Here is a 12,443-nt window from a genome sequence, read left to right as displayed (position 1 = left end):
AAAACCAGGAGCTCGGTTTTGGACAGGTTTAAATTGAGGAAATGGAGCGACATCCAGTCTGATATGTCTTTCAGGAGGTGGGTGATGAGGGGGTGAGGTGAGGGGTGGAGAGGTAAATTTGTGTGTCGTCGGCACAGAGGTGATAGTTTTAACCGTGGGAGTGTATCAGTTTGCCAAGGGAGGAGGTGTAGATGGAGAAGAGAAGGGGTCCGAGGACAGAGCCTTGGGGGACCCCAACAGAGAGGGGGAGGTGGCAGCGTTATAGGTGACGCTGAAGGAGCGTTGGGATAGGTAGTAGAACCAGGAGAGAGCAGCGTCCCTGATGCCAAAGGAGTGCAGTTTGGTAAGGAGGAGGGGATGGTTGACTGTGTCGAAGGCCGCGGAGAGGTCGAGGAGCAGGAGGACTGAGTAGTGGCCATTAGCTTTGGCAGTTAGCAGGTTGTTAGTGATTTTAAGTAGGGCGGTTTCAGTGGAGTGAAGGGGACTACAAGTTCTATCATGCCTCTGCAAGTCATAGCTGTAACTGTCAGTTTTGTAATGTTGCAATGCGTCATGGGAAATGTAGTTCCACAACAGCTAGAGAGCCACAGGTTGCCTACCCCTGCCCTAGCTGCTGCCTCTGATGCGTAAAGGGGAGTAGTTGGCAGGCGGTAGAAACTCAGCTCAACTGTGGGGTTTTGCCGCCTCTTAATCATAAATGTAAACCAACCTTAACAGTTTTCATTCATGGTATGAGTGGAATTATTACCTGCTTCCCCGACGCCCTATATTAGAAATACAGCTACAGGGCGGCAGGGCTGCACAAAATCATGCATATATACATGCCACTATTGGCGACTACAGAAGTCGATCACTGGGTCCAGGCCGGAGATTCCTTGCCAACACCCGGCGATCGCCAAGGAACACTGACAGGGGAGAAACTTGTGTGTAAACATTACAGACTCTCTCATGCCAGCAGTAACATGCTGCTGTGTATTTCTCTGCACAGCAACATGTTTCCAAAGTAAGACACACACAACACATCATGTAAAACAGCACACAGTTAACCCTTTGATCGCCCATGTTAACCCCTTCCCGCCCAGTGTCATTAGTACAGTATCAGGGCTTTTTATTAGCACTGATCACTGTATTGGTGTCACTGGTGATGTCAGTGGCAGTTAGTTCCTCCCCAGTGTCAGGGGAGAGACTTGTGTATAAACATTACAGATCTCTCTCATGCCAGCAGTAACATGCTGCTGTGTATTTCCCAAGTAAAGCACACACAGCACATTATGTAAAACAGCACACAGTTAACCCTTTGATCGCCCCACATGTTAACACCTTCCTGCCCAGTGTCATTAGTAAAGTGTCAGTGCTTTTTATTAGCACTGATCACTGTATTGGTGTCATTGAGGATGTCAGTATCAGTTAGTTCCGCCCCAGTGTCAGATTGCCTGTCGCAGTCCTGCTATAAGTCGCTGATCGCCGCCATTTCTAGTAAAAAAATAAAAATCCCAATATAAATACCGCCATTTGTAGATGCTATAACTTTCACGTAAACCAATTAATTTTTTAGTAGATACATGTCGCAGAATACATTTTGGCCTAAATTTGATGAAATTAGATTTTTTACTGGATGTATCTAAGGCTCCATGCACCCTAGTGTTTTTTATAAGCTCAAAAAACTCCAGAAAAGAAAAACCGCTGGAGCGATAGTGGGTTTTTTGAGTTTTTACAGTACATAAAGAAAGCCCACTGGAAAGAAGCTGTTTGGAGCGTTTTAGTAGCGTTCAGCATTTTTTCTGCTGGGAAAACGCTCCCAAAAACCCTAAAAAAACTACTTTTCTGCTTCTAAATGCTGATGTTTGAATGCATCAAATAGTGTGCCCAGACACATAGGAAAACACTATCCACTTCTAGGAGCGGACAAAATGCTCATAATAGCTTCTAGGAGCTCGGAAAAATGCTAGTGAGCGTTTGTGATCCAGCGTTTTCTGGCATTTGACTTTGGTGAGCATGGAGCCTCACCTTCTCAGAAATGTCCCTTCAGAGATGTAGCAGGAAGTGAGAGGAAATCTCCCCATGATTTCACCTCAGCTCTTTGGGGACAATTGTACAATGTGGGGACTTGTCAATACAGGGGGGTGCAGCGGACACCCCTCTCCATCCAGCCTTGGATTCTGGCTGGTTGCTATGGTTATATAAAGCAGGCAGGCAGTGTGGAGAGTTGTTTGTGTAGACATGACTGGTGTACACCGAGCACACGTACACACACACAGGGGAGAGCGGGTCCTGTGGGCAGCCAATCAGGTCCCCCCTCCCATGCTTCCAGTGCAGTGTGGGAGAAGGTGATTGGTTGCCGTGGGTAACCGGCGGTGTTGATCGCGATGATCGTGACAGCGGCGGGGGCTCTCTCCGATCGCACATTGCCCTTGGCAGCCGTCCGCTCCGGCCACCAACGGGTTAATCGCCGGAGCCAAATCTAAACTCTAATAAAGTCGCTCACTTCCTCTGGTAATTACAGGCTGGCGGAAGTACGTCAGTTATCTGCTTTGGGCTTTTTTTTTCTGCTGCACTGTACAATTCAGAGAGAAGAACATTTCCTGCCCTCCTCCTGTCTCTTTAAGAGCTCCGATCGCTGATCTAACGTGTCCCCCGTTTGTTTCTTGTTGTAGGATCGGACGATCGGTGACCCGGAGGATCGATCGGGACGGAGAATGGATGGGATGTGAGGAGAGGGAGAGAGAGAATGGCACCGAGGAGGCTCGGCACTCAGCGCCTGTGATTAGGATCTGGGCTTTCTTCTCTGGATTTCCTGCCTCTGCTGTGAGATCCATCCACCGACAGGAGAAGAAGAAGAAAGAGATCTCCATAGTGGAGGGGTGTCCTCCCAACATGAGGGATTGGTGAGCCCTCTCTTCTACCAGGAGGAGGATGATACCACTGCAGCCTCTCCACCATCTGGGCCAGGCTCATGGCACATCCAGCCTCCATTAAATGGCACCTAAAAGTTCCTACTAAGTAGCAGGATTGGAATCCACAACAAAAAGAACTGTCAGTTGGTGAAGGCTCTGTGGATTACTGAGAGTGGCCAGTTCCTTGCCGGATTTCTATCTTCCTACCTAGATCTGTCTACACACCACCCAGAAAATAGCCCCTTCCCAGAAGTCAGCAGTCTCTCCCGTTTCCACTATCACTTGTGCTTAGTAATTGGATTTGTGGATTCAAGGTCACTCCTTGGAATTTTTTCCCTGTGGATTTATAATTAGCCGATTGTTTTTTTTTTTTTTTTGTTTGTTTTTTTTTTAAGCCAGAGACGATGGATGTCAAAATGAAACAGCAAAGCAGGAGATCCAGGTCTCAAAGGGACAGGGTGAGGAGAAGAGACCCATCTGTCAGGGATCCCCGAAACCAGAGCCCCTCCTCCGGCTCGGAAGCAGAAAGGGGCCTGGGAAAGGAGAATTCAAATCAGAATGGTAAAAATCCAGTCGCTTCAGCCAGAAACGCCAGACCGCCTAGACGTAAAAGGCGAGAATCCAGCTCGCAGGAGGAGGATATAATTGATGGGTTTGCAATTGCCAGCTTCAATACCTTGGAAGCCTTAGAGGTAAGAATGGGTCATGTCATCCTGTGCTTGATGCATTGGTTATCTGTGTTGCTTTTCATGGATTGATCCTCGCAGTTCTCCGTCTATAATACAACTCCTCCTTTCCTCTATTTTATATTGTGCCCAGAACAATGGTTTATGCACTTGAGATGAGCTATTGCTTGGCTTGCAGTTTAAATCATGTTTTGTATACATATGGGAAGTGTAAAGGGCTGATATGATTTTTTTTTCTCCTGTCCTTTTATAACCCAATGCATGGCCTTGCTTGTACGTTGTTGCATTTTTGTTGCTTTTGTTTCTTTTCCGCTTTGTGTTAATTTGTATCCCTGTATGTTACAAAATGCTCCTTCCAGCTGACAAGTGTCACTGGCATCTGTGTTGTTGCTGTGTGCACAGATTGTTTCCTATCTGGAAAATAGAAAGCATTTTAGTGGAAAGAGTAACGTAAAATGACAGGTATGTCCTGACGCACAGATTTGTGTTCTGTAAATGATTCTGCTTGTGTTTGGGACATGAACTGTCAGTATGGTGTACTTGATATTGTTATGTCAGCTGCACCCCAGAACTCCAGATTGTAACATCATGGTGGAGGTGAAGGACATGGTTGGTTGGATTATGGATAAGAGAATGGAAAGACATTGACAGTATTCAGAGACCCCCTCAGAACCTGACACTATCATCAGAATGACAGTTGTCTGAATGTACATTTCAGTACAGCAGAGTTTGGTATAGCCATGATCCTTTTACTACAATTTCAGGATTGTAGTCTAGTTAGATGATCCCCATATATGTGTCACTCTTGCACCTTGGCCATCCATTAAATAAGCCAAATGATGGCATTAATAGAGAATGTGTGACAGCATTAAGTGTAAACTCCAAAGCCGTTGGGCTTTCTACAGTCACTGGTGCTGATCCTTGACCTTGTTCCCTGGGACTTATGTAGAGTCTGCTAGTAGTAAGGGTTATATTACTTCATATTAGCCGGTCTGTTACTGAAAACTTGAGGATATTTTGTTTCATTGATATTCTGCTTTTCAGATTTTTAAAGTGTACACTTTTACAGAAAAACTGTAAAATTGAACGAAGTCTGTAAGCCCAACCCCCGGTCCCCTCTGTACTTACCTCCAGGGATGCTGAACTGTCAGTGCCCAAAGGAACCGGTCCAGGGATTTGAAATCCCGCTCTTCTCCCTCTTCTCTATACATCACTTCCGGGACAGATCAGAGTGATTCACTGTTGGGCGTTGACCAATCAGATTTGCTCTGGTCCACCTTCCCAAAGGTGCTGTACAGAGAAGAGGTCGTAGAGTGGGGATTTCAGATCCTTGGACCTCTGGATCAGCTCTGTGGGCACTAACAGCTCAGCTTGCCCGTAGGGGACCAAGGAAGGTTTGGAGGACATACAGTGTTCACCTTTACATGTTTTAGTAAAGGTTAACTAAGATGTTAACATTTTCAGTTGAGTCTTAATTCTTTAGGGTCTAGATGTTTTCATTTATGTTGCTTCATAACAATAAGAAACACTTTAATTAAAGTACAACTGAATGCAAAACCTTTTTAGATTGGAGAGGGATCAGAACATGTGTCAAGTTTTTATACCTGTCTGTGGCCCCCTTAGAGAGATTCTCCCTCTCTCTTTGTCCTGTTTACCATTATCACCGAGAGTGAAAGTGTGAGAAAATCCCAAATTGGGGTTGTCACCAGAACAGAAATAAGAGGAGAAATCTTTCAATGGGGATACTAGTTCTAGTGACAACCAGGGATTCCGTCACTTTGTAGAGATTTCTTCTCACTTCCTGTTTTGGCTGTGAGGAAGGGAGTTAAGGGAAATCTCACCGATGGGACACAAATGGCAAAAAACTGGCCGGGGGTATATTACTCCCTTAATGTAACCCAAATGAAAACTGTTTTAATTTATTCCTACTTTAATGACTGTGTTATCTATGTAGAAGTGTAAGTTAAGATATAAGGATTCAGATATTGAATTTCATGTATTTCTTCATACTGGTCTCTAATTGGTTTTACTGGAGAAGACGTGTGGTTTAGTGAGAAGCTGAGATTGTTATCAAGGTGGCTAACGTCTTGTATAGTGCTGTATATAAATGCCTGTTTGTCAGTTACAGTTCACACCATTCTCTTATGATGCCACCCTGAGAATCTGACCCCTTATTTTTATATTGAATGCTTTTTTTTCCCCCATAAATGTAGATTGTATTGTTTGTGTTGTATTTTGATATTTGTGTATATATTATGTGTTCACTGAATATCCAGTATATACTTTCTACATATTTAAGTTTTGTGAGAAAACATCAATTCTACATGGTATAACCTCAATATTCTCCCAGAAATATGGTCCTATTTGAATTTTTGCATTTTGTCACTATACTCACAGGTAGCAGGATTTCTGAAAGCCTTTTGGCAGGGGGTGCAAAGCTCATGCTGGCAAAACAAATTTTGCAAGTGGTGTGGGAGATGTGAGCAGTGAGTGCAATGACTGGTTTGTAAATCTGTATAGGAGTGATTAAAAACCTGCAGACACAGCACAACCAGATTTTTATAATTCTGCAAAATGCCAGTGTGCTGGTAAATTTCTCTAATCTGTATTAAGACACCGGTCAAAAGAAGGATCGTTCATATTACAGTATGAACTTAGACTTCATTGATTGTCGTGACAAATGATATATTTTGGTTAGAACTGAATTAAAATTTGTCAGGCCTTAAAGGGGTGAAGTGATTGAAAAATGTCTGAGTTTAAAATACAAGTGCTCTTTTTCTGCACCCACTCCCCCTCTTTTTTTCCCAGCATTTTCAGAGTAGGTTATGGCTGCGTACAACTTATCCCTGATGGTCTGAGATCTTCACTCTTCAGCCTGCCCAGCACCACATTGCAAGCTGTGGCCTCCATTCACTTCAATGGAAAGCCTGTCTGTAGCCTGGCTTTCATTTGAGTGAATGGAGGTCATTGGATTTCATGCACAGTGCAGTTGTAGAAGAAGCAGTGTCATGCCATGCTGGTTGCACAGTGAAATTGTAGATAAATATGATCCATACTGAAATTGTTGGGGGGAGGGAGCAGAATTGTAGTAGAAGTTCATAAAAAGAATACTCACCTTTTTTAAAGGCATTTGGCATTTTCTAGTGCTCATCATGTGTTTGGCCAGTTCTTTGAAGGGTCTTAATAAAAAAACACATTGTGTGGGGTGCTTTGCTCACAAGCAAAAATGATGTACTTGTGTCTAGACAGTCCTTAGCCGCTTACACTACCCATTGTTCATGGGATAAACAGTTGGGCACTAGCACATACATAGAGTGAAAGGATTGTCTTTTTCAGTGAAGGTCAGCCCCAGGGGTCCATTCACATCAGTTTTAATGCAGTAGTACATGTTATCCTATATGTTTCTTGGGTGTTAATGGTAAGAATTTTCAGAACCTCTTCATTTTTTTGACTTCTGTCAAACAGACATGGGCCACACATGAATCGAAAATTCAGCTGGTCCCTGCTGAACCGGCTGAATTTCAATCTGTCTATGGCCAGCTCAGCTATTTCAAGTATTGTAGGCATGCTCAGAACACTCTATTGCTTAAGAATTTTGAAACTGCATATTTCTTTTGGATTGATTTTGATTTAAATACAACATCTTCCACATAGCTTAACAGGCTGTCATGGAAACAAAATTGACACAAATATATAAAATAAGAACTCAAATGTTTGTTGTGATCTATAAGGCCTGGGGTTTGGCACAACATTGGAGACTGGGCAGCAGTAGGTAACTGTGAGCCATATACCATTGCACTGCCACCAGTTGCCTGGACCATAGATTGACTGACAGTATGGATCCAAGAATTCATGCACGTGGGTCACAATCCCCAAGGTTCAGTTATTCTATGGTCACTAGCATCATTTTCTTCCTCTTTGATAGCATCAGTGGGGCCTTATCATGGTCTCCTGCTTGTATAGTTCATCCTTCTAAAGGTATAACGTTTTGTGCATTCTCAGATGCCCTTATGTATGCCACTATGGTAACAAGTGGTTTTTTGAGTAGTTGTGGACTTCTGTCACATTGAACAAGTCAGACCTCATTGGCAAAGGTTCTGGATGAAGTCCATAGACTTTAATTACCTAGTGCCCAACCTGCTGCCCAAGGGCCACCTGTGGCCCTTTGGTATATGATGTGTGGCCCTCGTGCCTTAGCAGTCTGTAGTGGGAACATTGATTAAGGTAATAGCATTGATCTCTACAAGCCTCATGTAACCTGTTCCTAGTTTTGTATTTTCTTCACCATATTCTGAGCCAAAAATGTAGCATGTCTACACTCTCTGACCCTCATTTCCTCTATGAGGTCTGTAGTTTCTGACAGTCCTCTCAAGCTTTGCACATATTGAATATTATGTGTGGCCTTTTGTTAATATCAAGGGTTGCATTTGAGGCCCCCTTTAGCTCATACGTTGACAACCACCTCTCTAAATGCATGAAAATATTAAGAGGTCAGAGTTTCCAAGATGATGCAGCCACCACTTCTGGTACCAGTGAGCAGGCAAGTTCAGATCCCACTAGAGTGAGACCACCGGGAAGATGTCACTGTACTGTGCCAAGGCACTCCCCGCCTGTATCTGCACATATGCACGCCTCTTGAGGGGTGGGGCATGCCCCAGGCGGCTTATGATTGGCCCAGTACGGTGACAGCTTTCTGGTGGGCTTGAACTAAGATCTAGAAATGCCTGAGCTCTTTCCTAGTGCCAAGGTCACCAATGTTACGAATTCTAATGTTTGGCCAAATCATGGGGCCTCTTGTCATGGCTGCGGACAGAGAGGAGTACATGTTGGGATCATTTCATACAACGTATATAATTTATGGTAAGTTATGTATTCATTTTTGATATTTGCTCTCAGAACGGTATTGGTTATCTATTTTATTACTTTGTGTGCTGCCTGATCATTTGTACTTTATCAGGAATGATTCTGTCTGTCATCAGCGATCGGTTTTGTACCTAGAATGCTGCATTGTATGTTTATCACATGTTCACAGAATATGTATGAAATCTTCCCCAAATTGTCCCATGTGTGTCCGCCTGTGTCTAGGCTCTTCTGTTGTAGATGTCATAGACACATGTTAACAGGCTGTAAATGATGTCTGCTGTAATCAGTTTGATTTGCACTTTCAGCCTTAATACAGAGCTTACCTGACTGCTAAGTATTTTAGGCAAGTCATCATTGCTTAAGTAAACAACATTTGCTAAGTAAACATTGCTTGTTTCCACAAAGTAGAGGGGAATGTTTATTTTTATCCAAGCCTTTTCTTTTCACAGACTCTGAGCGGCTCCAGATTTTCTGGTCTTGCATTAATCCTTCTGTTTCCTCTACAGTCTTCTCCCCAATACACAAACTCTGCGTTTTGCTAGCCTGTGTTTATTTTTGCTCTCCCCTCTTACTTGTATGTGCAAAGTCATAAATCACACAGTGTATCTGCTGTCTGTGAAAGGTTATGTAACTCAGTGACTTGTTGGCTTTATCCTTGCCCAGCTTTTTCCTCTGTGACATTGTGCCCCCATAATAAAGGAAGACTACTGTTGTCAACAAGATCCAGAAAAGTCATGTTTATATAGGATAGCTGTCATACTCTCACTACTATAATGCAGAGTCTGTAGTCTTTGTTGTTTAGATCACTGATTCTCAACCTTTTTTCAGTCAAAGCACCCTTTAAAATTACGGACAGTCCCGAGGCACCCTTTAAAATTACGGACAGTCCCGAGGCACCCTTTAAAATTACGGACGGTCCCGAGGCACCCTTTAAAATGACGGACGGTCCCGAGGCACCCTTTAAAATGACGGACGGTCCCGAGGCACCCTTTAAAATGACGGACGGTCCCGAGGCACCCTTTAAAATGACGGACGGTCCCGAGGCACCCTTTAAAATGACGGACGGTCCCGAGGCACCCTTTAAAATGACGGACGGTCCCGAGGCACCCTTTAAAATGACGGACGGTCCCGAGGCACCCTTTAAAATGACGGACGGTCCCGAGGCACCCTTTAAAATGACGGACGGTCCCGAGGCACCCTTTAAAATGACGGACGGTCCCGAGGCACCCTTTAAAATGACGGACAGACTTGAGGCACCCCATTCTAAAATGTGAAAAACTATTCTAATAGTTTTGTATGACGCAGCAACATCCACACATGTAGGACATCCAATATTAGAGGTGGTTTATTCTTCCAAAGCAAATACACTTTTGCACACTGGTACTGACTAGTATTCCAGTGTTTCTCTTCTCCCTCAGTTTTTCTCTATCACTCAGCTAATGTGCCAAGGCACCCCTGAAGAAACCTCAAGTCACCCCAGGGTGCCCAGGTTGGTTTAGATAGCTGTAAATAGTTTTGTGTGCGGCAGCCAATACATATAAAGTCTGTTCTTCTTGGTCAATAACATTGCACTATGATTGTCATCTTTTCAGTCATAATCGCTCTTTTCTGATATATGCCAGAAGACTAATCTAGAAATCTGTATATGAGTTAGTCACAAAAGTTTCCCTTTAAGTAATATATGAACTATATCAAGTAAACATGCACCTGTAAATAACAGGAAATTCTTACTTTTCTGCTGCCCACACCACTCAACTCAGCTCATTCTTTAGAAATGGTCCCATGAATTCTGCTGGGAAACCAGTACTTTTGGCAGTGTTATTGTCTGTGGTCCTCCACAGTTCTTACTGATTCCTCCTTCTGCCCTTCATGGCACACCAGGAAAGAGCAGTCCAGTAGTGCAGGCAGCTGTTCAGGCATGTGCTCGGTGCTTGCTTGGTATAGTTTACCACTTTAGCGCTTGAGTGTTAACTCATTTCAATGGTAGGAATAAATTCTTATTCTTGCCAATGAGATAAATTCACATCCAAGCGATTGACTCTTGTAAATGCGTCTGCACGCGTTTACACGCATTAAGGCTTCATGCACACCGGGCATTTTAATAACGCTGATAACGTTAGCTGTGTAAAGTTATGTTAAAAATATGATTTTTTTATTTTAGTGGTTTTGGATTAGCGGAGTTTTCCCACTTTTTTTTTTTTTTTTTTATTTCACCCAAAAAATTTTTTTTTTTTCTTTGGTAAAAAAAATCCGAAAACGATGGTTTACCACGATTTACAGCATTTTATTGCGTTGTTCAGCTTTAGAGCATTTTTTACAGCTAAAAAACTCCTCTAAAACCCACTAGTTCTGTTTTTTTTTTTTTTTTTTCCAGCCAAAAAACGCCCCTGCCAAAAAACATTGATTACAGTCTATGTGTGCATTGATACATAGGATAACATGCTGGGGAGTTTACTGGCCATAGAAAAAAACGTCAAAAGCCAAAAACAGCCGCTGTAAAAACATCCAGTGTGCATGAGGACTGAGCGTTTTTTCTGCCAAGGAAATATAGCAAAAACATCCAGTGTACCTGAGACCTTAATATGTAACTTTAGCTATACTATGGACTTTAAATATTTACACTTTGTTCAACAAGCTGCAAATTAACTTTAAAATCAGCCTTTTTGACTATAGGCACAGTGGAGCAATTTATCCTCAAAGTTTACAGCAGAAGTGATAAGTGGATCCAATCTTTTCTCTCGGCAGCTCATCTCATTCCACTCTTCACTCCCAGCAGTGATGGGCTGCCTTTTGATGTAAACACACAGCAGGTGCTCTGGGAAGGGCGAGCAGGTTGAGCTGACCTGCTGAGAGAATGACTTCAAGCATATTTACAATCAAAGTTTAAAATCATATATATACTCATTTCCACATAGTATTTCAATTATATCTAGCCTACTCCTAATAATCTGAATGATCTTGACATCTGTACTTTGTGAGGACCGCCGCACATTTACTTCCTTGAATTTTGTGACATGTTTTCACTATCCCCTGTGAGAAGGCACTGCTGTGTCACAGAGTTCACAGAGCCTGCCTGCTGAACTACAGAGGTGCTCGGAGGAGGAGTTTCAGGAGGTGTAGTCAGTACAGGAATCGCTGCTTGCAGACAGCAAAGTACAATGGGATATATAGTCCCTAGAAATTGAATTTGAGCAGAGGTGAGGCCGCAGGTAATCCAGTAAAGAAATAGTCAGCAGACAGGCATATAAAAGGAGATTTATCAAGTAAGCTTATATTAGATTGACAATAATAATTATTATTTGTATTGTTATTACAATGCTGATGTTATAAAATTAAAGTGCTGTGCCTTTAGATCTCCTTTCAGTCTTCAGACATTATGCTGTGAACTTTGAGAATGAATCACTCCACTGTGCCTGCAGGTGCATTAGTGAGAGCTTTCAATTGTTTTAAGTCCTTGTTGGAACACCTCTTGGTTATCAAATTCCAATTGATCTATTTATTTTGGGCAGAAATAAAGGGAATGCTACTGCATTCTCATCTAGACTGCTCGCCATTCAGTAACTTAGCAGATGTCTTCCTGCATTTCACCCAGCACTACCACACTGTAAATGTTTAACCACATTATGGAAACATTGCTGCAATTAGCTTCATGCTACAGAGCAAATGGCAATGAATTGTATTGCACTTGTTTCTGGACTAACAACGCTCATAAGTCATTGAAGCACTGCACAATAGAAATCCATGTAGGTCACTTTTATAACTGTTCCAGCAAAGCCCTTATTAATTGCTAGATTAGTAGCCGTAGTTTCCTGCCATGCAGAATTGCCATCGGTTTGGTATCATTATGTTGCTTGGGTCATTGTTCTCCAAAGGAGTTCCTTCTTTCTTTCTTTTTTTTTTTTCTATTGTGTATCTGGGTGCTTTGCATATGTCTGTCTCATTCTATAAAAGTGCTTGGTTATCTGAAGTGCTTTCAGTTAGAGATAACGGAGACATTTGA

General features: G+C 42.8%; 1 protein-coding gene across 1 annotated transcript in view; it reads left to right on the top strand.

The window, feature by feature from the left end:
- The window catches only part of LOC149466441 (fibrosin-1-like protein), a gene marked incomplete at its 3' end in the record, with an annotated part of 581,440 nt that overhangs the window by 130,902 nt on the left and 438,095 nt on the right, over positions 1–12,443 (top strand). Inside the window, exon 2 of the mRNA XM_089672498.1 lies at positions 2,655–3,586. Coding sequence (XP_089528624.1) covers positions 3,299–3,586 — 288 coding nt within the window. The remainder of the gene's footprint in view (positions 1–2,654; positions 3,587–12,443) is intronic.

Source organism: Staurois parvus, unplaced genomic scaffold, assembly GCF_062004578.1.
Source record: "Staurois parvus isolate SC_StPar_1 unplaced genomic scaffold, SC_StPar_1.0 ptg000129l, whole genome shotgun sequence".
Taxonomy (NCBI): domain Eukaryota; kingdom Metazoa; phylum Chordata; class Amphibia; order Anura; family Ranidae; genus Staurois; species Staurois parvus.
The sequence above is the reverse complement of the archived record's forward strand: the minus strand, read 5'-3'. Positions and strand labels throughout refer to the sequence as shown.